Source organism: Jaculus jaculus, chromosome 1 (assembly GCF_020740685.1).
Source record: "Jaculus jaculus isolate mJacJac1 chromosome 1, mJacJac1.mat.Y.cur, whole genome shotgun sequence".
In the NCBI taxonomy this organism is placed as follows: Eukaryota; Metazoa; Chordata; class Mammalia; order Rodentia; family Dipodidae; genus Jaculus; species Jaculus jaculus.
The window spans coordinates 306,989,881-307,010,980 of NC_059102.1; the positions used below are offsets into that span (position 1 = coordinate 306,989,881).

General features: G+C 42.0%; 1 protein-coding gene across 1 annotated transcript in view; it reads left to right on the top strand.

The window, feature by feature from the left end:
- LOC101596615 (selectin P) overlaps positions 1-20,604 on the top strand; it is a 37,009-nt gene extending 16,405 nt beyond the window's left edge. The window contains exons 6-16 of the mRNA XM_045149390.1: positions 33-218; positions 1,858-2,043; positions 3,713-3,898; positions 7,040-7,225; positions 11,312-11,497; positions 12,571-12,780; positions 13,910-14,095; positions 15,224-15,343; positions 17,799-17,829; positions 19,209-19,264; positions 19,772-20,604. Coding sequence (XP_045005325.1) covers positions 33-218; positions 1,858-2,043; positions 3,713-3,898; positions 7,040-7,225; positions 11,312-11,497; positions 12,571-12,780; positions 13,910-14,095; positions 15,224-15,343; positions 17,799-17,829; positions 19,209-19,263 — 1,532 coding nt within the window. The 3' untranslated portion in view covers position 19,264; positions 19,772-20,604. The remainder of the gene's footprint in view (positions 1-32; positions 219-1,857; positions 2,044-3,712; positions 3,899-7,039; positions 7,226-11,311; positions 11,498-12,570; positions 12,781-13,909; positions 14,096-15,223; positions 15,344-17,798; positions 17,830-19,208; positions 19,265-19,771) is intronic.
- Positions 20,605-21,100: the final 496 nt, after the last annotated feature.

Consider the following 21,100-nt stretch of genomic DNA (forward strand, 5'->3'; position numbering starts at 1 on the left):
ATCTTTTTCTTATCCTTGGCTGTTCTGTCCAGCTGTACAGTGCCAGCACCTGGAAGCCCCTGCCGAGGGAGCCATGGACTGTGTGCATCCACTTGCTGTCTTCGCATATGGCTCCAGCTGTAAATTTGAATGTCGACCTGGTTATCGAGTGAGAGGCGTAGACACACTCCGCTGTGCTGGCTCTGGCCAATGGACTGCACCCTTGCCAACCTGTGAAGGTGGGTTACTTTATCAGCCCCCCACTATACCCTAGAAGGAGTAAGGGCACAGTAGAAAGATGGAGGGCTCTTGACCTCAGGGTGATCTCTTCTAGGCACCTTTTGGAGTCAATAGATTTCTCCTCTGTGAAATGATGCTAAGAATTTCAGGTGGATTAAGTATATAAAAAGCTTAAAAGCACACAATGAGATAGCATATACAAGCAGAGTATGGTGGTGTATGCCTATAAACTCAGAACTTGGGAGGCTGTGGCAGAAGGATCACTGTGAGTTCAAAGCCAGCCTAGACTATGTAGTGAATTCAAAGCCAGTTTGGGCAATGTAGCTAGATTTTGTTTCAATGAAACAAACAAGGGGAGAGAGAGAAAAAAAGGAAAAAGACAGGTGGGAAGAAGAGAGGAAGACAGAGAAGAGAAAAGTATATAAATTATATAGGCTAGAACCCAGGCCCTTGCCTTAGCTTCACCTTCAGTTTCTGCCTGCCTCCCACCTCTATTCCATTCCTAACCCACTGGCATATAAAGCTGTGGGACTATGTCTTATACTTGAGAATGAGTTAGACAGTGGCTGTCAGGATATAGAGATTTGCCCTCATAGTCTTTGGATGGACTTTGGCAAAGGAGTAAAGGAACACTGCATTGAAGTGCAGCATGGACCCAATCTTAGACAATTACATAATACCAGGAAACTTCATTTGGTGTAATTGCCTCATATTCTCAGCTTATGAGGCAAAGATGGGGAATGGGGCATACGAAATTGAAGAACAGATTCGTTAATTCCTAGACCAAATTTATAAGGCCACCCAGTAGGCTTTAGAGAGATTCTTTAACATTTTTAGACCTCGTTTTTCTCATCCATAAATACAAAGGGGAGCACTAGAGGATCTTTGATCCTTTAATTCCTTGATTCTCTAAAAACCAGAGGTAAAATCCCATGGTGAAAGAGTGGGCTTGATGTTTTGCAAAGCCCCAGGAGAAGCCTAGAGGTGGGTGGAATGGCCTCCACAAAGGGCATGAGGAAACCGATCTTTATCAGAACTGAGGTCACACAGGGTGTAACTGATCAGGAACTCAATCTGTGCTCCACTCACTTGACAGTGAAGCCTGATTAGGAAAACATCCTGTGTTCCAGGCTCAAAGCCCATTTGGGATCATTTTACAGTACCAGCCAATAGGGTTAACAATAAAATATGATAGACCCACTCTTTCCTCATAAGCTTGGAGCTTTCCCCCTGTCTACTCTTTCAAGATCCAATAAGCATGCCAATGAATATGTGATGAGCACTTAGAATGTACCAAACACTGCCCAAGGCTCTAGGATACAACCCTGGGTGGTGGACCTCAGAATCAAAGGCTTGTGGTGTAACAGGGACAAATTGTGATCATGCTTGAACAATGGATGAGCAGAGAACTTGGATGTCCACTGTAGAAGAGGAGGCACTACCCCTGGGCAAGGGTGTACAGGGAGAGCTTCCTAAAGAAAGTGAGTTTAAACTGAGACCTTAAAGGTAAACGAAAATGAGCCAAGCAGGCAAAGAGAGGCCCAGGGAAGAGCAGTTTTCCGTAGGGAAAAGGGATCTGAGGTTCTGAACAAATGGACCATAGGGGTCTGTATAGTTCTGACAATCTCTTCTCTCCAGCCATTGCATGTGAGTCACTGGAGAGTCCACTCCACGGAAGCATGGATTGCTCCCCATCCTCCAGAGCATTTGGATACAACACCAACTGCAGCTTCCATTGTGATGAGGGCTTCATGCTGAAGGGCAGTGATGTCATTCGGTGTGCTGCCTTAGGACAGTGGACAGCCCCAGCCCCAGTGTGTCAAGGTACTGTGACATGGGAGGACCCTCTGTGGCTCTCAGGCACTAGCATTGAGTGAGCACTGCAGTCAGCACTGGCGTTTGCTCACCCAGCAGACTTTCATGGAGAACCTGCAAGGTACTAGGTGTCTGTGTTTGGCATTAGAGGTGAAACTGGTGGGCAATGTCAGTTTCAAATGTTGATTACTCTGGTGTAATTAAGTGAGAGCTGCTTTGAATGATGTATTTAGAGTGGATTGGGGAGATTTGGGAGGAAGAAAGCAATTTTCTGGAGGAACAGTGTGCAATTTTAAAGAATAATGGAAAAGGTGGTCAGTCCTGTCACTTCTTTTATTTTTATTTTCTTTTATTTTCTTTTATTGGTTTTTTGAGGTAGGGTCTCACTGTGGCTCAGGGTGACCTGGAATTCACTATGTAGTCTCAGGGTGGCCTCACGGTGATCCTCCTACCTCTGCCTCCCGAGTGCTAGGATTAAAGGTGTGCACCACCATGCCCAGCTTTCCTGTCACTTCTTATCAATAAGATAGCTTTAGGTCTGCTTAGACTTTGGTGGTTTAAGAGGCAGTGTCTCAAGTGGCCCAGGCTGGCCTCAAACTTGGTATGTTACTGAGGCTGGCCTTAAACTCCTGATCTTCCTGTATCAACCTCCCAAGTGCTGGAATTGTGGGCAAATGTACAATCATCCATAGCAGACAGTTGAATATTCTCTTAAGCATCTGCAGTTGTACCCACAGCAGCTCCCTTGATAGGTCCTTAGCGTCTACTCTAACAGTGAAGTCCACATCTGCTGCTCAGCCTGGGGGTGGCACTGTTATATATCACTGCTTCTACGGCTTCTGCTGCTCTGCGACCATGACTCACAACTGATACTGGCACTCCCTTTGATATCATTTAGTCTAATGTTAGGGGTAGTTACAGCTGCTACATTTCTAAGGTGAAAAAAGACTCAAAATATGTAGAACACATGTGTCCTCTCCACATATGACCATTTTATGTGTTTATAATCATGGTGTAGCTAGAGGTGAGGAGGATGGATGGGAAAGTGAATATGAAAAAAGTATAATGACACACACACACATAATAGCATACCATACTAAAAGTATTATTTTGTATACCAACTAAAATTATTTTTGAAGATCATGGTATTTGTTCATGATCATATTTCACCCTGCGTTCTCATTTAACAGTACACAGGAAGGCAGATCCCATATTCTTCTAAAGTAAAGCATATAATTCTCAAGAACTATTAATATTCTTTTCATCAATTCACCGTAATTTACTTTTAGCCTCGGATTTAAGTCTATTTGTGCTTGTTTGCTATATTCTAGGTTTACAAATAATATATTGATTTAAAATCTGAATTGGTTTTTTAGTATACATCTTAATTCATACTTCACATCAATTCTTGGGTCCAAAATCTTGGTAGTTCAAGAACTATGGACATATGTTATCTATATGTTATCAAAATGCTCAATACTTATTTAGAATTTTCCTCATAGAATCCTTCCTGTGCCACTGAAATTAAATGACACTATTTTTTTTTTCATCTTCTGAGTTAAAAAAAAAAAAGCCAACTCAGGAATCACTATTCTTGCATTAGAAAGGGTTAATAGATCAAAATCCACAGCACTTGTGAATTTCTATTTTCTTTCTCCTTTACTTCCTCATCCCTTAGCTTTGCAGTGCCAAGAGTTTCCAGTTCCAAGGAAGGCCCAAGTGAACTGCTCGTACCCTTTTGGTGCCCTTAAATACCAGTCAGTCTGCAGCTTCTCCTGTGATGGGGGCTCACTCCTGGTGGGAGCAAGTACAATAAAGTGCTTGGCTAGTGGACACTGGAGTGGCGCTCCTCCAGAATGCCAAGGTAGGAGTGCATTCTCTGTAGCCTCTTGGACATAGATTGGGGGCAGTGTTATTAACAGCTGAATGTTCAAGCTGCTAACTGTGTAAGATCTGCCTTGAAAATGACTAGAAATTGAACTCACCCTTCCACCCCAAAACCCAAGCATCGCAAGTGCAAATGTCTTCAGAGGATAAGCAAATAGCACAAAGGACTGTCAGAATATTTTCATGGGCAATAGCACACTCCTTATCAAGGTCTTCATCGGGATCTGCAGGCTTCTGTCATAAACTTGGGGAACTATATTCACTGACTTAGTACACAGAAAGAAGAAAGAGAAAAATTAACATGTGTGCTGTCTCAGGCTGAATTAGACACTTTCTCTTAGGGATCATGGGTGACAGAATTTCAAGGCTCTGGTTGCAAATTTTCTCCAATGTCTGTGCAATGTTGGAGATACATGCTTAGCATAAAGTGGAGAAGACTTGAAAGAAGAAGGAGACACTCCATGAACTGCACGCTTTCATGTTTTTGCAAGATAGTGACATGAAGATTCAGTGTAAGCGTTTATTTTCCTGCGTTGTGGTAATAGCACAATGCCAGTGTGTTCTGCCAACACTGTAACATCCCATGCGAAACAGAGTTGGCTCTAACCTTCTGCATTTGTGAACTGAAAGATAGATATATGTTTTGTGTGTTTCTGTTCCTTTTTCTCTCAATGTGTCCAATAGTTTAGATAAAGTCACTACAAACATTGTTTACACAAAAGCAATTTTCATTTACAAAATCTTTGGTAAAGTAAGAAAACAGAGAAATTAAAAACATCCTTTCATATACTCTCATCCCAGAATGGATATTTTTAGCATTCTGGTGTGGATTTTTCCAATATTTTCCTCTTCCAAGTTCCCCTTATGTAATTGGTATTTTATTACGTATGTTACATTTTCATAATATAGTTTAAGAGGTGAAATATGAACATTTCTGTATTATTTGTCACACATTTCTCTTTTACCATGACAGCTTTCTGGGTCTGAGTGAAAGCAGGAAGATCGTGTTTTGTTATAAAGAGGAAACTACCTGCTATTACACATACACACACACACACACACACACACACACACACACACCATTGATATGTTAGGCCAATAGTAGATGCATGAACAAATTGGCAAATTAACTCAGCAGAACTGGATGTTCCTCATCCTTAGACATCAGAGCATATTTCAAGCTTCTGGAGCTGGGATTGGTGATATAGAGCTGGGTCTGAGGAGAACAGGGGATATGCTTTGAGCTCTCTCCTCAGCTCTCATCCTGGCTGCATTGAAGTATGCATGCAGGACAAAGTCCACAGAGCTTTGGGGAAGAGCTCAGAAACACTGAGAAGGCCCATCACAGTGATCCAACCCCTTCTGGGAAACTGGCTGAGCATGGCATAGATTACCACACATTGTGACATACTGTCCTACTGGTGGGTATTCATAGCAAGGAGGTTGACACTCACCGGCTTCCTGTGACCTTCCAGTTCCCTATTGTTTTTAGTTCTTTGTTTACTCTGAGTGCACTTTCTCCTCTTCTTGCTGGGTGCTCATCAAGTGAGATACACAGATGTGGTTGGGGCAGGAAGATAGCATGGGGCTTGCAATCCACAAGCTGTTGTGACACTTCTGAAGCAGAGTTACCAGATGAGTTCCCCTTTCACTGCCCCTGTGCCCTTCTACACCCACCCTTGAGGAGATCTGGAGATGATGCCACCAAAGCAATGGACTTCTTCATGCCCCTTTCTCCTTTGTCCTTCCAGCTGATGGGTTCTTGAGCTGTCTCCTTCCCCACCCAATCCCACTCCTCAGACACTGAATATGGAAAGAATTTCTAAGGGGCATACTAACTCTCTTTAGACAAGTTGATCAGATTGAGAGGAACGTCGCTACAGAGCAAGGAATAAAGAGAAGATAAAGATACAGACAATTCTGTCAAACCTTCCTGCTATTTGGTCAGTAGATGAAAATTGCCCCCAGACAGTCATACCCCAACCTTCTCTGTCTCAAGCCACATACTGCTCAACCAGGACAAACAGTGAAGCAGTCCTCAAACTGGATTTTCACTTGTTAATGTGAGCATATTTCATTGAGCCTTCATCACTCCAGGAAAAGGAGCATATTGACAGCATATTGGCAGTATTTTCCCTCTTGATCCTAGTAAGAATCTTAGGAGTACGTAATGTTAGTCTCCCCATTTTAAGATGTTGAGATTCAGAGAAGTTGTGTGACTTTCCAAAAGTCACAACATAAAAATACTAACCTGAGCCGGTCCCCTAAAACCTCAGTAGCATGTTTCCACACTGTGGCAAAGAGCTGTGAGACCTAATTTAACTTTCCTTAGCAAGGGAACAAGGAGGAATTTATGGCCTTTGCATTTTAAGATTGGGAAGAGATAGAAATTAGCTTTTGTAGACAGCTGATGGCTGTTACTCCTTTGAAATTTAAATTTTTATGTGACTTAAGTGACTTACTGTACAGCCCAGGGTACCTATATGGCAAGGACCTATTTTTTCTTATTTTGAATATGAAGCAATTAAGGCTCAGAAAGGTTCAGAATACTAGCCAGGATGTGGCTCAGAAATCTGGATTCTTTCCACTTTCTTGCTGGGGCTTGGGGGCAACAATTTACCCCATGCTCCTGTTTCTAAGCACTTGGAACATTTTCCTGGTAACAGCATTAGGCCTGTTTCTGAAAAAGGTCTCAAAGACGCAGCCACTTTCCCTTCTGTGCAGAGATCCCCACAGTGAGCTGCATGATAACCTCTCCACACACCATACCAGATCCCTGCTAAAATCACCTTGCCAACTTTGAAGCCTGTGGGTGGGCTCTCAGAATGTCAATCAAATACACCTTGGTGGCTTAGTGGCTAGCATAGCTACCTTCCAGAATGTCAGCTGTAAGCTAAGCTGCAGATGTCTCCCAGTTCCCCAGCATCTAATGGTAAAAAAATCACCAGGAATTGCAAAAAAAAAAAAAAAAAAAAAAAAAAAAAAAGAATGCTACCTTGAGTCAGCTGTGCTAAGTAGACAACACACACACACAAACACACACACACACACACACAACAACTTTTGGGTTACGAGGTTCTAACATGGTCTCTCTCTCTCTCTGCCCTGCCCACTGTAGCCATTACCTGCACACCTTTGCTCAGCCCTCAGAATGGAACGATGACCTGCATCCAGCCTCTTGGAGGCTCCACTTATCAATCCACATGCCAGTTCATCTGTGATGAGGGATTTTCCTTATCTGGACCAGAAAGATTAGATTGTACTCCATCTGGACAGTGGACAGGAACCCCACCCACATGTAAAGGTAGGCATGTGAGATGCTCTTTCTTGAGGTTTTCAGCCAACACCAAAGAAAAAAGAATCACCAGAGGTTCAGCTGAACGTGCTCCCAAGTCACAGTACTCGTTCACAAGGCCTGGGAATCTGTATAAGTTCCACACGCTAACCGACTGCACCACTGGAACTCCAAGCGTGGGAATCTAGAGCAAAAGTTTTCTTTCTCCCTGAATATTCTTTTAAAACACTGAGTTAAACATTTCAACTGTTTTCATGTCATCACAGTATATGATGCCACCATTTTAAGATAATAAGGAAAAACACTATCATCTCCATTTTATAAACGAGGAAAAGACATGGGCCAAACTAACTTGCCCAAGGTTATCACCATTGGTTAGTAATGAAGATCAGCTATGCCATTGAAGCATTGCTCTCTTGTAAGGTCTTTTTCTGCTACACTCTTAATTGGCTCACTCCTCCACTCACCTTCATCAACACTATGAAGTTCCAGGACTTATTCAAGGGTAGGTGTGATGTCAGCCTAAGCTGTGTATTCACTCTTGCTCTCTTCTCTATGGGCTTTATGGATGGAAGCTGAGCCTCCTTCATCTTTATGTCTCCTGCAGTAGCTGAACAGAATCAAAGTGGGTGTGTAAGAACCACCTGTAAAAATTGAGGCTATCATTTGCTGATAGCAGTCACGTCATTCAAGCACAGCCTTGATGTTAAATTAGTAAAATCCTCAAGGGCAGTGTTAATCTTCTTGGTCTTTAAGTTTCTGGGAGCACATGATGGGCAATATATCTAGTATGCCTTGTCTTTGAAAATAAGAGTTTGCTGAATTAATTAATTCCTGGAGCTTCAAAAGGGCTTTCTATAGTTAATTCCATTTGTTGTCCAATGTAGTCAGTGACTCCATCAATGAAAGCTAATGTTTATTGCTTAATACCAGCTATTTCATATGCATCATTCAGTCTGCACAAACCATTGACGAGCTTGTCCCCATTTTAAAGAATGAAAAAATTAGGACTGGTAGATGTAACTCAGGTAGCAGAATTCTGGCCCAGGATGCACGAAGCCCTAGGTCTGTTCCTTAACACTAAGCTGAGTATGGTAGGGCACGTTTGTAATCCTAACACCTGGGACATTCTTGGCTACATGGTAGGTTCAAGGCCAGCCTGGCATGATGAGAAGATCCAGTATAAATAAATAAATAAGAAAATTTGAAGATTTCAGAGAATAAACAGTTGTCAAAAGCAATATAGCTAAAAGTATGGAAGGTAAGATTTAAACCCAGGGCCAGTCTGACTACAGTGTTTTTACCATCACAACACACTGCCACTCAGTGGCAGGGTTTCCAAAATGTGGGGCCACTGATAAATGTACCTTCTATGCACAGGTGAAATCTGTAACTTCTAAAATAAGCTTTAGAAATGGTAGTCTGGTGATCAGACAAAAACTATGCTTCTAGAAATCTACTAGAGTTATATGAAAGTGGCAGAAATTTCATTTATTCCTCCCTGTGCAATGAGCACTACATTAATATCCAAAGACTTGAACTGCTCTTTCCTCACTGATGTGGCCTTAAAATGTTTTATCATTCCCCTGAAATCTTCAGTTCTCTCAAATCCAAGAAACTAATGGAAAAGATCGTCCGTGAGGTCTATTTCCTAGCCAAGAATTTTATACCTAAAATAAGAATTTTTGTACGTAAAATACAAATTTTACACATAAAATAGCACCACCTGCTGTCAGAAAGATATATGGCAAGCCTCCGGGGAGCAGACCACCTAAGGTTTTATACCTAAGGCATTATATATAATGTCTGTGCTTCTTACACAAGCCTCTGATCTGACTCCCTCACTCACTTACCCCATCAGCATGTGTCCCAGGCTACATTTTCCAGTTGCTGTGTTTCTCCTGTGGGCCACCTTCCGGACAGATACTGCTCTTATTATGTAACATTGTCTGTCATTGGGTGTCTTTGTGAAGACTGTGTTTGGTTGCTAGAGCCAGTTCCTGAAGTTCAGCCTCACCTTTTGGGGAGATGGGGTCAAGGTTTCGTGACCTACACCAACCTCACCCTTCCGCCTTGTCTGCTTATCCAAGTCAAAGTTGTGACACATGGAAAACGAGTACCCTCTTAGCTCTGGCTGGTTCCCATCTCTTTTGATTTTCTTCATTCCCTTGACTTGCATTAGTGGACTCATGCAAAGATCCACAAAACTACACAGAACAGCCTGTTACTGAAAAACCCCTGGGCCAATGTGTAAAGACTGAGTATATCACTTTTTCATAAGGTAGCAAATAAGACTTGAAGAGGCTTTTTAAAATCAAGATATGGGCTGGGGAGTGGCTCAGTCAGTACAGTTCTTTCTTTGGAAGCATGAAGACCTGGGTTTGATCTCCAGAAACTATGTACACGTAACCTGGCATGGTGGCATGGCATTGTAATCCTGGTGCTAGGAAGGTGGAGACAGGAAGATCTCTGGGGCTCACTGGCCTACTTGATGGGTTCTCGAGCCAGTGAAAGAAAAGAAAAGAAGAGAGAGACATAGATTATTGACAGATGTAGATAGATCAATAGATAGATGACAGATAAAAAATGTAGAAAGCTAGAGGGGCATGGTGGTACACACATTTAATCTCAGCACTTGGGAGGCAGAGGTAGAAGGATCACCATGAGTTCGAGACCACCATGAGACTACATAGTGAATTCCAAGTCAGTCTGGGCCAGAGTGAGACCCTGCCTCGAAAAAAAACAAAAACAAAACAACAACAACAAAAAAGGTGGAAAGCACCTGAGCTTGTACTCTCACTTCCACACACACTTGCACACTCATCAAAATAGCCAAACAGAATGAACCCGAACAAGGAGTTACCTTGAGAAGGACATTGGATTTTTTTAAGTCATCTAGTTTGTCAATAACTATTTTTGAGTAATCATAATCATGTGTCAGATAATTTAAGAAGGAAAAAGACATAATACTGAGACAAATCTATAACTGTAATCATTTTTAAAGATAGATTTTATGACAAATTGTGATGTTAGAAATTTACTCATCCTACCAGTTGACCCATGGTTGTTGAGGACCACAGTGAGATCCAGCAGTGGGAATGATGCTCAACAAGATCAACAGTGTGGGGTTCTTAGAAACTTTCCATCCAGTAAATGTGGGAAGATGTGACATGTGATATGCAAGCTTGTGAGCTCAAACAAAAGTCAATGTTCAGTGAATGTTTGAATGGCATTGCTCAGAAGCAGCAGCAGACAGACAGCCTGTGCTGAACAGGCTCCTGCAGTGTTTCTGGGATAAACTCAGTGGAAGTGGAATGAAACTCAGGGCAGCATAAGCCAAGAAACAGTAACAAGAGCATACTACTTCAGTCTTGGTAATTCCCAAGAACTTAACTCTCCTAGCCCCGGTGTTTGGAGCTTTCCTTTTGTAGAATTGTAATGTAGAATATCAGTCTGGGCCAGGTGTGGTGGTGCATGCCTTTAATGCCAGCACTTGGAAGGCAGAGGTAGGAGGATTGCCATGAATTTGAGGTTACCCTGACAATAGTGAATTCCAGTTCAGCTTGGGCTAGAGTGAGACTCACCTCGAAAAACCAAACCAAAAAATAAATAAATAAATAAAAATCAGCCTGGGAATCATATCGAGGAAATGGTTTGAAATGGAAGAGAGGGGCTCAGAGCAGTTCTTGGATGTGTTGGAGCTGAGGAGGTGGCAAAATACTTAAGAGGAAGTAGTCCCAGGCAGGAGCAAGGGCAGACATGAAATGTGCAGGAGGTCCTCTCAGAGAGGATGGGAAAGGCTGAAGCAGAGGGTGGAGAGGAAGGATGAAACTGAATTCTTGAGTTTGCTGCTCCAACTGGGATATGTATTTTTCTGATTTCCACATTTACTCTTTTCTTCAAGTCCACCCTCCCTCCCATGTCCCTCTGTAGCAAACAACCTATTTTATACATTATAGAATGCCAATTGCTTATATAGCAAAACACCAGAGATACAGTAGGTAGTCAAAAAATATTTGTTGACTATTGAATGAGTGAACTTTGAGAAATACAGAACTTTGAAAACAATGTGACATTCTCAAAATGATATTTCAGCTATCAAGTGCCCAGAAATCTCTGCCCCTGAACATGGCAACCTAGCTTGTTCTCACAGTCTTGGAGAATTTGGTCTTGGATCCACCTGCCATTTCTCCTGTAATGAGGGCTTCAAGCTGGAGGGAACAGACAATGTGGAATGCACAGTTTCAGGAAAATGGTCAACAGCTCCACCAAATTGCAAAGGTAATAATCGATTTTAGCTAGAACAATTGTAGTTTTGGGAACTTCCACAATGATGACACTCGCAAAGTTCTTTTATGTGACAGGCACATAGACTATTATTGTGGAAGAATGAAGGCAGTCTACATGCTTGAAACATTTCTAAAGAGTGGCAGTAATTTTTTTATATTTGTGAAGAAAAGACATTTGGGTTCTTGTGTAGCATTTTTTTTTTTTTTTTTTTTTTGTATCTGTTGAGCCACTTTCCCTCACAGCTGTATGGAGCAGTGAGTGATGTTTATTACTTCATTGCTGAGAATGCAAAAGTTTCACTCATGGGTTGAGTTTACTGAAATAAAGAATCATGTACAAAGAGGCCAACACTATCATCCTGTCACATGGATGGTTAATGAAAAAAGCCAGTGACATCCTTCCCGTTTAATCTGTCAGGTTGATCTTGAACCATGGAAGGATAGTGCCCCCAGTGAAGCCAGGGAGGATGAACAACTGCCCTGTATGCATTTGGCTTTCTACTGAATTGTTATATTTCTGTGTCAACTCTTCTGCTTCTGTTAAAAACCATTAGTAGAGCTTGAAAGATGGCTTAGCAGTTAAGGATCTTGCCTGCTAAGCCCAAGGACCCAGGTTTGACTCCCTAGTACCCATGTGAGCCAGATGCACATGGTGGCACATGTGTCTTGAGTCTGTTTGCAGTGGCTAAAGGCCTTGGCATGCCCATTCTCTCTCTCTCTCTCTCTCTCTCTCTCTCTCTCTCTCTCTCTGTGTGTGTGTGTGTGCAGGTTCCAAATAAATAAATAAATAAACAAACAAACAAACCATTAGTAATGTTGACCTACTTCTTCTTGTGGTCTGGATGATAATCCCTTCAAAGATATTTTTAAATAATGGTTTTTCACCTGGTCTCCCATACCTGAGATTAACTGTTTTTCTTAACTTCCCTATACAAATTTCTATAGCCTCCTTTGTTATGGAATGCATTAGAGGCAGGTATTCCATAGCAGTCAGCCTTAACTAGAATGTGCTTCTTTTAATTGGGAGCATGCAGAAAACTTTAAAGTGAAACATTTTCTCCACAGGTGTAGTATCTGTGCCTACTTCAGAGGTGCTGTGCCCAACCCTCACCTCTCCTGAGCAGGGCACCATGTCCTGCAGACATCATCATGGCAACTTTGGCTTGAATACTACCTGTTACTTTGGATGCAGAACTGGATTCACACTCATAGGAGACAGCGCTCTCAGGTGCAGGCCTTCAGGACTATGGACAGCAGTGACGCCAGCATGCAGAGGTAACTGAGCAGGGAGTCCTGATAATGTCTTCCTGCAGGCGTACCTAGCCCTTGTATCTGCCTGTTAAAATTCTCACCCAACTCCCATAAGCACCCACTCCTCCGTATAATCCACAGAAATCCTAAACAGAAGTCAGGTGCAGCAGCCACTTCACCTGTGCCCTTCCTCAAGTCCCTAGCAAATGCCCAGGACTTAAAGATGCGAAGGATGGAATTTACAGATGTCCAAAATGTGTTAGATCTACATGATTTGCAAATTTATTGAGTAACAGAAAAATTATTGGAAAGCTAAGTAGTTATCCCTGTATGACAGCTACTGAAGGGTTAATCCCTTCTTCATGAAGCATGGAACCTTATAAGTGACCCTATGACTAATACTATTAATCTGAATTTAACTTCCTCTTGTCCTACTCAAAAGTTAAAAGTAATCTGCTTTCCTGAAAAAAAAAAATAGTTTAAAGAGAATTATAGTCTCTGCTTGGTTTGGACTTCTAGTGTCTGACTGTGCTGAGTAGTTAGTAAATATTTAATTAATCACAAATCTATTGATAATAGCAATTAGAATAATAGTATTTTGAGAGGCAAACTTTTTTTTTGTTGTTGTTTTAGAGACTGTGAGTAAGAGAGAGAGAGAGACAGAGAGGGAGGACAGATAGGGAATTGGCGGCCAGGGCCTCAGCCACTGCAGTCGAACTCCAGGCACTTGCACCACATAGTGGGCATGTGCGACCTTGCACTTGTGCCACCTTTGTGTATCTGGCTAATGTGGGATCTGGAGAGTCAAACACGGGTCCTTAGGCTTTTCATGCAAGCCCCTTAACTGCTAAACCATCTCTCCAGCCTAAGAGGCAAAAACTTTAGATAGAATTTGTGGATCCCAGTAATGCATTTGCAGGTATTTCTGGATGCTGCTATACACCATCCTTGGGCTTTGGCTGGCATGCTATAGTGAGACCACAGCATGCATCACATTGGAGGAGCTGCTGTGAATAATGGGAGGGGCAGATCTACTTCCTGACCTTTTATATTCTCTGTCTACTGGCAATTCTAATCAGGTTACAAAGGAAACTACAATCTCATTTGCCTTCATTCTATGTCTGATTTCCCTGCATTCTTGTTTTTCCTGCAGCTATTAAATGTTCAGAACTGAACATTAATACTCCAGTCATGATGAACTGTTCTTATCCCTGGGGAAATTTTAGCTTTGGATCAACCTGCACCTTCCACTGTCCAGAGGGTCAGTTACTGAATGGCTCTGCTAGAGCAACATGCCGAGAAGATGGACACTGGTCAACTGCCATGCCCACCTGCCAAGGTATATTGTTCACACAGTTTAGAACAGCACTTTGATGTGAAAAGCAAACTCAGTGTTTCTTTTTTCTATATGTCTCACAGTGGTCTTCCTTCTCATTTCTGGGTTTCCCCTGGCTTAATAAATGTTTCATGATGAGTCAGACAGCATCTCCTTGCCTTACACAGAGCCATAGGAATAAAATTCAGTGACTCTGTGTAGATAATTACCCGTCCTTTTCATTGCTGAGATTTGTAAAGTGAAATCTCTTACTTCCTTCTGGTCTCTGTTTAACACATCTTGAGATTTCAAAATGTGTTAAACTTGGAGTTTCATTCAAAATCCTAATTTGTTATCTCAGAACATCTTGTTTATCATCTACTTTCAAAAGTGCTCCATCTGTTTGCAAGCTTTTTCTCAGCCCTTACTTTTCTTTACTTTTTTTTGTTTTTTAGCAGTTGTTATGACTACTTTCTGAATCTTTGGTTCATGGAGAAATTACCCGTCATTTATTTTATTTGCCCAAGCTTTCACACACAGGTCTCTTCTACAAAAATCCTTTTGTAGATCTTTCCTTTGACTTTAAAATCACATTTGGGGGCTGGAGAATTAGCACAGTGGTTAAGTGTGTTCCTTGTGAAAGCCTGACTCTGCCTGAGTTTGAACATCCAGATCCCACATTAACAAGTGGGTGTGGTCATGCAAGCTAGTAATCCCCATCCTGCAAAGGGGAGCAGATAACAGAGAATTGGCAAGGCTTTTGAAATATGGCAAGCTCTGGTATCAGTTAGAGACTCTCAAATAAGAACGAGTGCAAGAGTGATGGAGTAGGAAACCCAACTTTTGGCTCCAGCCACTGAAAATGAATGCCTCCATTGCATAGGGCACCACAAGACCACATATACATACATGTAACATACACACACGTACCACATACACTCATGTAGCACATTACACACACATACTTATAAGCACAAAGAAAAATAAAAACATTTGCTATTTAAGCCTGGGGGGTACAAACAGGCTCTATTTCCTATTCTGTCCCAGTGGAGTTGTGACTTCCAGATCTTCTTTTCTGCCAGGTGGAGATCAGGGGAAATGACTGGTGTTTTGCACACTAAACTTACACCTGGTACCCATGCTATTTTTCAGCGGGGCCATTGACTACCCGGGAAGCGCTGACTCTCATGGGTGGAGCCGTGGCTTCTACAGCAGGTCTGGCTGTGGCTGGAACACTCCTGGCTCTGCTCAGAAAACGGCTCAGAAGAAAAGGTAACTCAGAAGGATTCTTTCTCTTTCTCTGCTTATGTGATCTGGGGAGGAGGTGATGAAGTAAATGCTTACATTTAGAAACACATCATTCAAAGTGATCATGAAGGTCAGGTGTGGTGGCACACGCCTCTCACCCCAGCACTTGGGAGGCAGAAGCAGGAGGATCGATGTGAGTGCAAGGCCAACCTGGGACTACAGAGTGAGTGCCAGGTCAGCCTGGGCTAGCTTGAGACCCTGCCTCAAAAATAAGTGAGCATGAGAATTGGTTGACCCTCAGAGTCACCTGGAGAAATTTATTTTTTATAAAAAGTAACACATTCTCGTAAAGGATAACTTAGGGGCATGCCTACAAATCTTAATTTTCGTGTGTGTGTGTGTGTGTGTGTGTGTGTGTGTGTGTGTGCTGGGATTGAATATAGGGCCTTGTTCATGCTAAGCAAGTGTTCTACCACTGAGCTATATCACCAACTTTGGTCTGAAAGTTTTAAAAACCCTAGTTAAAATTCCAATGAGACATTTTGGGGAGGGGGAGCTCTGAAATCACCATGACTAATTTTTTTTTAAAGTGTCATAGTTTCTTTCTTTACTCACTCCTTCACACAACAATTGTTTACAGAACCACTCTGTCAGATAATGGGACACAGAGTGATGGTTCCTGATACTCATGCAGATATTGTCCTGTAGCAGGGATAGACGAGTTAAATAAGTACACATATCAGTGTACACAACGTATAGCAGCATATAGAACAGGGGGCTCCTAGGTCAGACCTGAAGGTCAGAAAAAGTTTCTCAAGCTTAAGTATGAAGAAGTCAGCGGACTTGAACAAGGGAGGCATGGAAATACAATTCCGGCAGAGAAAGTGGCATGGGATAAAACCTCCTGGAAGGGTGGTAGATGGGAAAATGTGAGCTAGAGTATCTGAGCAGAAGGGAAATTATGGAGGAGGCAGAGATGAAGGTAGAAGTGTAAGGACCTGCTGTTTCATTAGTGACATTGCATGACACACTTACAAATCTGCACTCTCTTCTGAACACATGTGGAGCAGATACAAGATTTAATCAGAAAAACTGACCAAATGGGCGAAGAATTCCTAGAAGGGAAATTGTTGCTCAGGAAGAGGACTGTGTCCTAAGAATAAAGAAGGGAACAGCCGCTGCCTTATGCTTTACCTGAGCCCTTACTTCTTTTCTCAAGCCCCCACCTTGTCTGTTTGCTGTGACCTTTGTCCTGGCCACCTGTTTTAAAAATCAAGTCTGGTGGGGCTCTTACCCACCCTTATAGGAAAGAGGTAGCAGCATCAGGGAGACAACTGATATTCAAATCCATGGAACTGAAAGGAGCTGAATTAATGCATTGCGATGTCTCATTGGATTGAGGAGTTTTAGCACCTAATGTCGACTGCTTGTGGGCAAGAACTGCTTGTTCCCTCTTGTTACCCACTTTCCCTACACAATGTTTCCATCACATTGAGGTTGTTTCTCCAGAGCTTCTACACATAATCTCGAGTGAGTGGGTGACTAAGGCGATAGCACAGGGCTAATAATCTGCTAACAGGACACAGAGATATACCAATTGCTACCAAAAAATTTCTTCACGCAAAATATGTGCTTGTTCAACCAAATCCAAAAGGTAGAGGAAGAGCTCCTTAAACCTGGACCCCAAACTCTATAGTCACATAGGAATCACACCACTCCTTTCTGCATTTTCCTCCACGTTCTTTATTTACTTTAGAGACAAATTTCAGGTTGGAAAAAGATCCTCAGTCACCTATCCTCCTAAATCTTTAACAATAAATAAATTCATGTGTTAGTGGTCAGAGATTTTTCCTGGGCTAATTCCAAATTGATTTCAGGCTTCCAAATAATCTGTCATAAATTGCAGGGCAATGCTGTAACCATGTCTAAAGATTTCATTCTCAAAGTCTCTTGTTTGGCTTAAGACAGGAGCTATGCTCACGCAGGTCACCAGGAGAAAGAAACATACACTGCAGTGGTGAGATGGATTTGTTTATAAATTAGCACGTTAGCTGAGGGCCAAGGAATGAAGCTCAGAGTACAGAAACGGGGATAAGAGAGGGTCGTGGGAAGTGAATAAGATCAGATATAATATATGCATGAAAGAAACTGTCAAAAATAAATAATAAAGATAGAAAAAAGGAGCTTTTAAGTACTGAGGCTGGAAGCCTCAGATATGAGGACATTTGTTATTGTATTTTTAAGTAAGGTTAAATGGAAAAATGTTAAGAGGACTTTTGAGTTATAGTACAAAATATTTTATTAATTGCTTAATTTTTCCTAAACCAAGTGCTACCTGTCAGGCCAAATTGTTTCCAATACTGTCCATATAACAAGCCTACCTGAAGATCAGTCCACTAACTCTCTTCAACAATTTCCATCTCCAATACCTCTTTCCCTTCACCTCATTGTTTTATTCATATTTTATCACTTGTTGCAGATGATGGAAAATGCCCCCTGAGCCCTCAAAGGTAAGATGGAAATGCTCTCTATGCATGAGTGATTTCACTAGTTTGACTTGCCAATTCACTGGGTCAAGATGAATACACAAATGCCACATCCTCTCTACTGTCCTGAAGTAAAATGCATAGATAATATATCCTACCTATACATCGTGTTTTAAAAATCACCAAATGCACTAATATAATATAAAGGAGGAATCAAAGAGACAGTGATTCATGGTAGAAACAAAAGCCAAGGTGCTACCCTAGCAAATCGTTTGAGGTCATCCAAAGTTTTCACTTTCTATCTCCAGGGAGAGACAGCCCTGCAGCTGGTCTGGTGGGACAGTATTACCTTAGTGCAATTCACATAGCAATTACATCATAAAAAATGCACGAACACTCAGTTAATATTTATACATAAAGAAATTAACTTCCAGAGATTCCAGTGTTACATGAGATGTCAGTTCTTTTATCCTGTGCTATTCAGACATCCAGCATCCCTAGTTCCTGAGACATACATACACACAGTCATTTGAATTCTTGATCATTACGAAAAATCCAAAATCGTCCCTAGAGGGCAGTACATTCTATGAAATCTTGCTGCAGTAGCAATTATCAAGGCAGAGAAATTTGTAACTATTTCTTCTCATGAAGAAGAGGCTGCAGCCCCTTAAAGGGCATACATAGCAGGTTTTGTACACATAGCTATCAGCAACTGGGCAGGGCATGGGGTGTCTTTGATGATAGAGTGATTGCCTAGAATGTATAAGGTCTTGGGCTCTCTTCCCAGTACCACAAAAGAAAGAGAGAGATAGAGGGTGGGTAGGAAGAAGGGAGGGAGAGAGGGAAGAAGGGAGGAAGGGGAAAAGGAAGGGAGGGAGGGAGGGAGGGAGGGAGGGAGGGAAAAAGGGATGGAGGGAGGGAGAAAAGGAAAAGGTGTGGTGTGGGGCTGGAGAGATGGCTTAGCGGTTAAGCACTTGCCTGTGAAGTCTAAGGACCCTGGTTCGAGGCTTGATTCTTCAGGACCCATGTTAGCCAGATGCACAAGAGGGCGCACGTATCTGCGGTTCGTTTGCAGTGGCTGGAGGCCTTGGCGCGCCCATTCTCTCTCTATCTGCCTCTTTCTCTTTCTGTGTCCATCACTTTCAAAGAAATAAATAAAAAGAAAAACAAAAAAAATACTAAAAATAAAAACAAAAAGAAAAAAAGAAAAGGTGTGGTGTAAAACACAATGCTAGCTACCCAGATCTGTTAAGTGGCACCTTGACAGTTATCTTGGCATTCATTTTTCTTTCCTAATTAAAATCATACAGAATTCTAGGGGAAGGTGGTAATCTATGGTTTGGGGGGACACTCTGAGGACTGAACAGTATATGACAGATCACCCTTGTGTTTCTGTTCCTTAGCCACCTAGGAACATACGGGGTGTTTACAAATGCTGCATTTGATGCTGGCTCTTAAGGTAAGTTGCCTCTGGAGATGGTCTCCAAGGAAATCACACAGAAGGGAAGAAAGTGATAATTTGAAGCTTAATTTTTCTTTATATAACCTATACTTACTTCTAAGCATGTATTAAATTCAATCCATAGCAGTAGGAAATAAGCGTGACAGTGGGACAAGGGACATGAGAGTTCACAGGACTTCTGTCTCCTCCAAGAGAGACATGTTCTAGCAATACCTAAGCTATTCTAGGATGTGTTGCATTGGTATTATTGCTGCTGTGTAATTTGACACTGTGGCCTTGCCTGATAATATTCTGAAGAAACAGAGACCATTTAATACCATTCTTCTCCTAAACAGTGCAGGGAAACATCACAATTTTGTAAGGAAAGTGGCTATCTGGCAGAAAAACTGAATTCTCGAAACCTAGATTGTAAATTCTAGAAACCTAGAAAGACCTAATGCTCCTCAAGAGATAGATATAGTAAACTTTTTCTTTAATTTTGTATTTCTTTTGTCTCATTTTCAGAGACCTCTCCTTCTCCTGGTCACCTCACTCAATCTCTCAGGATTCTGCATAGACTTCCTGCTGGACTTGACTTAATTCTAGTATACTTGCTGTGTTCTCTGTAAATACTTGTGAATAGAGGACATGGCATCTCCTTTGTGGCTTTAGTCCAGAGCAGAAGGATTGTGCGCTTCTCACTGCTCCACCCATCTCTTCCGGCTTCACTTCTCCGCCTTCTCCAACGCAAGCCACAGAGGCTGGGTGCAAATGCTTCTACTGTGGTCTGTGGGCTTTGACCTACCGTCACTGGTAACACCAGCTAGTCAAAGACACTGGAGCATCTGACTCACCAGAAGACCAAACTGTGCAGAATGAAAATTCTGCTTTGTGTTTGGACTGAAGGGAGGTGCTCTCTGCGTCCTTAGAGGGCAGGCCCACCTCTAACTTTTGTTGGAGTCCCTGTGGTCTCCTGTGGCTACTATCTGAGGTCACTTAGACCTCTGCTACTGAGACTTCTGCAAAAGCCTCCAGATGGTACCAGAGACTGCAGAACGCTGAGAGTGGAGACTGGAGGCTACATCAGACGGCAGACCTCCCCTCCATCAAATCACTCAGACCACTGTTTAGTGTGCAATTAAAAATTCCTCCAAATGCTGCGTTCTTCTAAGAGATGTTTGTCCAATAAGTTCTGTGTAGAACACTTTGTTTACCACCAACATAGTACACAATTACAGTCATCAAAATGACAGCTAGTCCTGTCAATGAGCCAGAAAGTGTTAATTATACAGCCCTACCCCAGAAAAAAAAGTCAGAGGGGCAGAAAAAGCCTTCAATACCATAATGTTCTGCAGGGAAGAACAGATATGTTTTATGTGTTATTTAAACCATATATTTAATAAATAATTCACTGAAACTTATATCCTGATTTTCTGTAATTAATGCAAAAACTAGAGAGCCAAGCAATATAATATTCTTTCCATAGTGAAATGTAATCCAATGACCATGATGCAGGTTGTACATAGGCAGATACTCGAAAGGGAAGTAGGCACCTTGGGATTTAAAGATGTGCTGCTTTTAAAATTTCTCAGATATACTGCCAATGGTGTCACTGATTGTGTGTGTGTGTGTGTGTGTGTGTGTGTGTGTGTGTAAAATATATGTGGTCCCTAGACTATATATAAGTATTATAGGACAACGTCCTAGATATAATAGGACAATGGTTCTCAACCCTGCCTCCTGAGTGAGAATTTGCGTTTCAGGAAATCACCTAAGGAACTCTAGCAATGTTGGTAACTACTGGTGCTGTACATAGAAGTACAAGCCTGGCGTCCCTGCTCTTGTATAGATCAC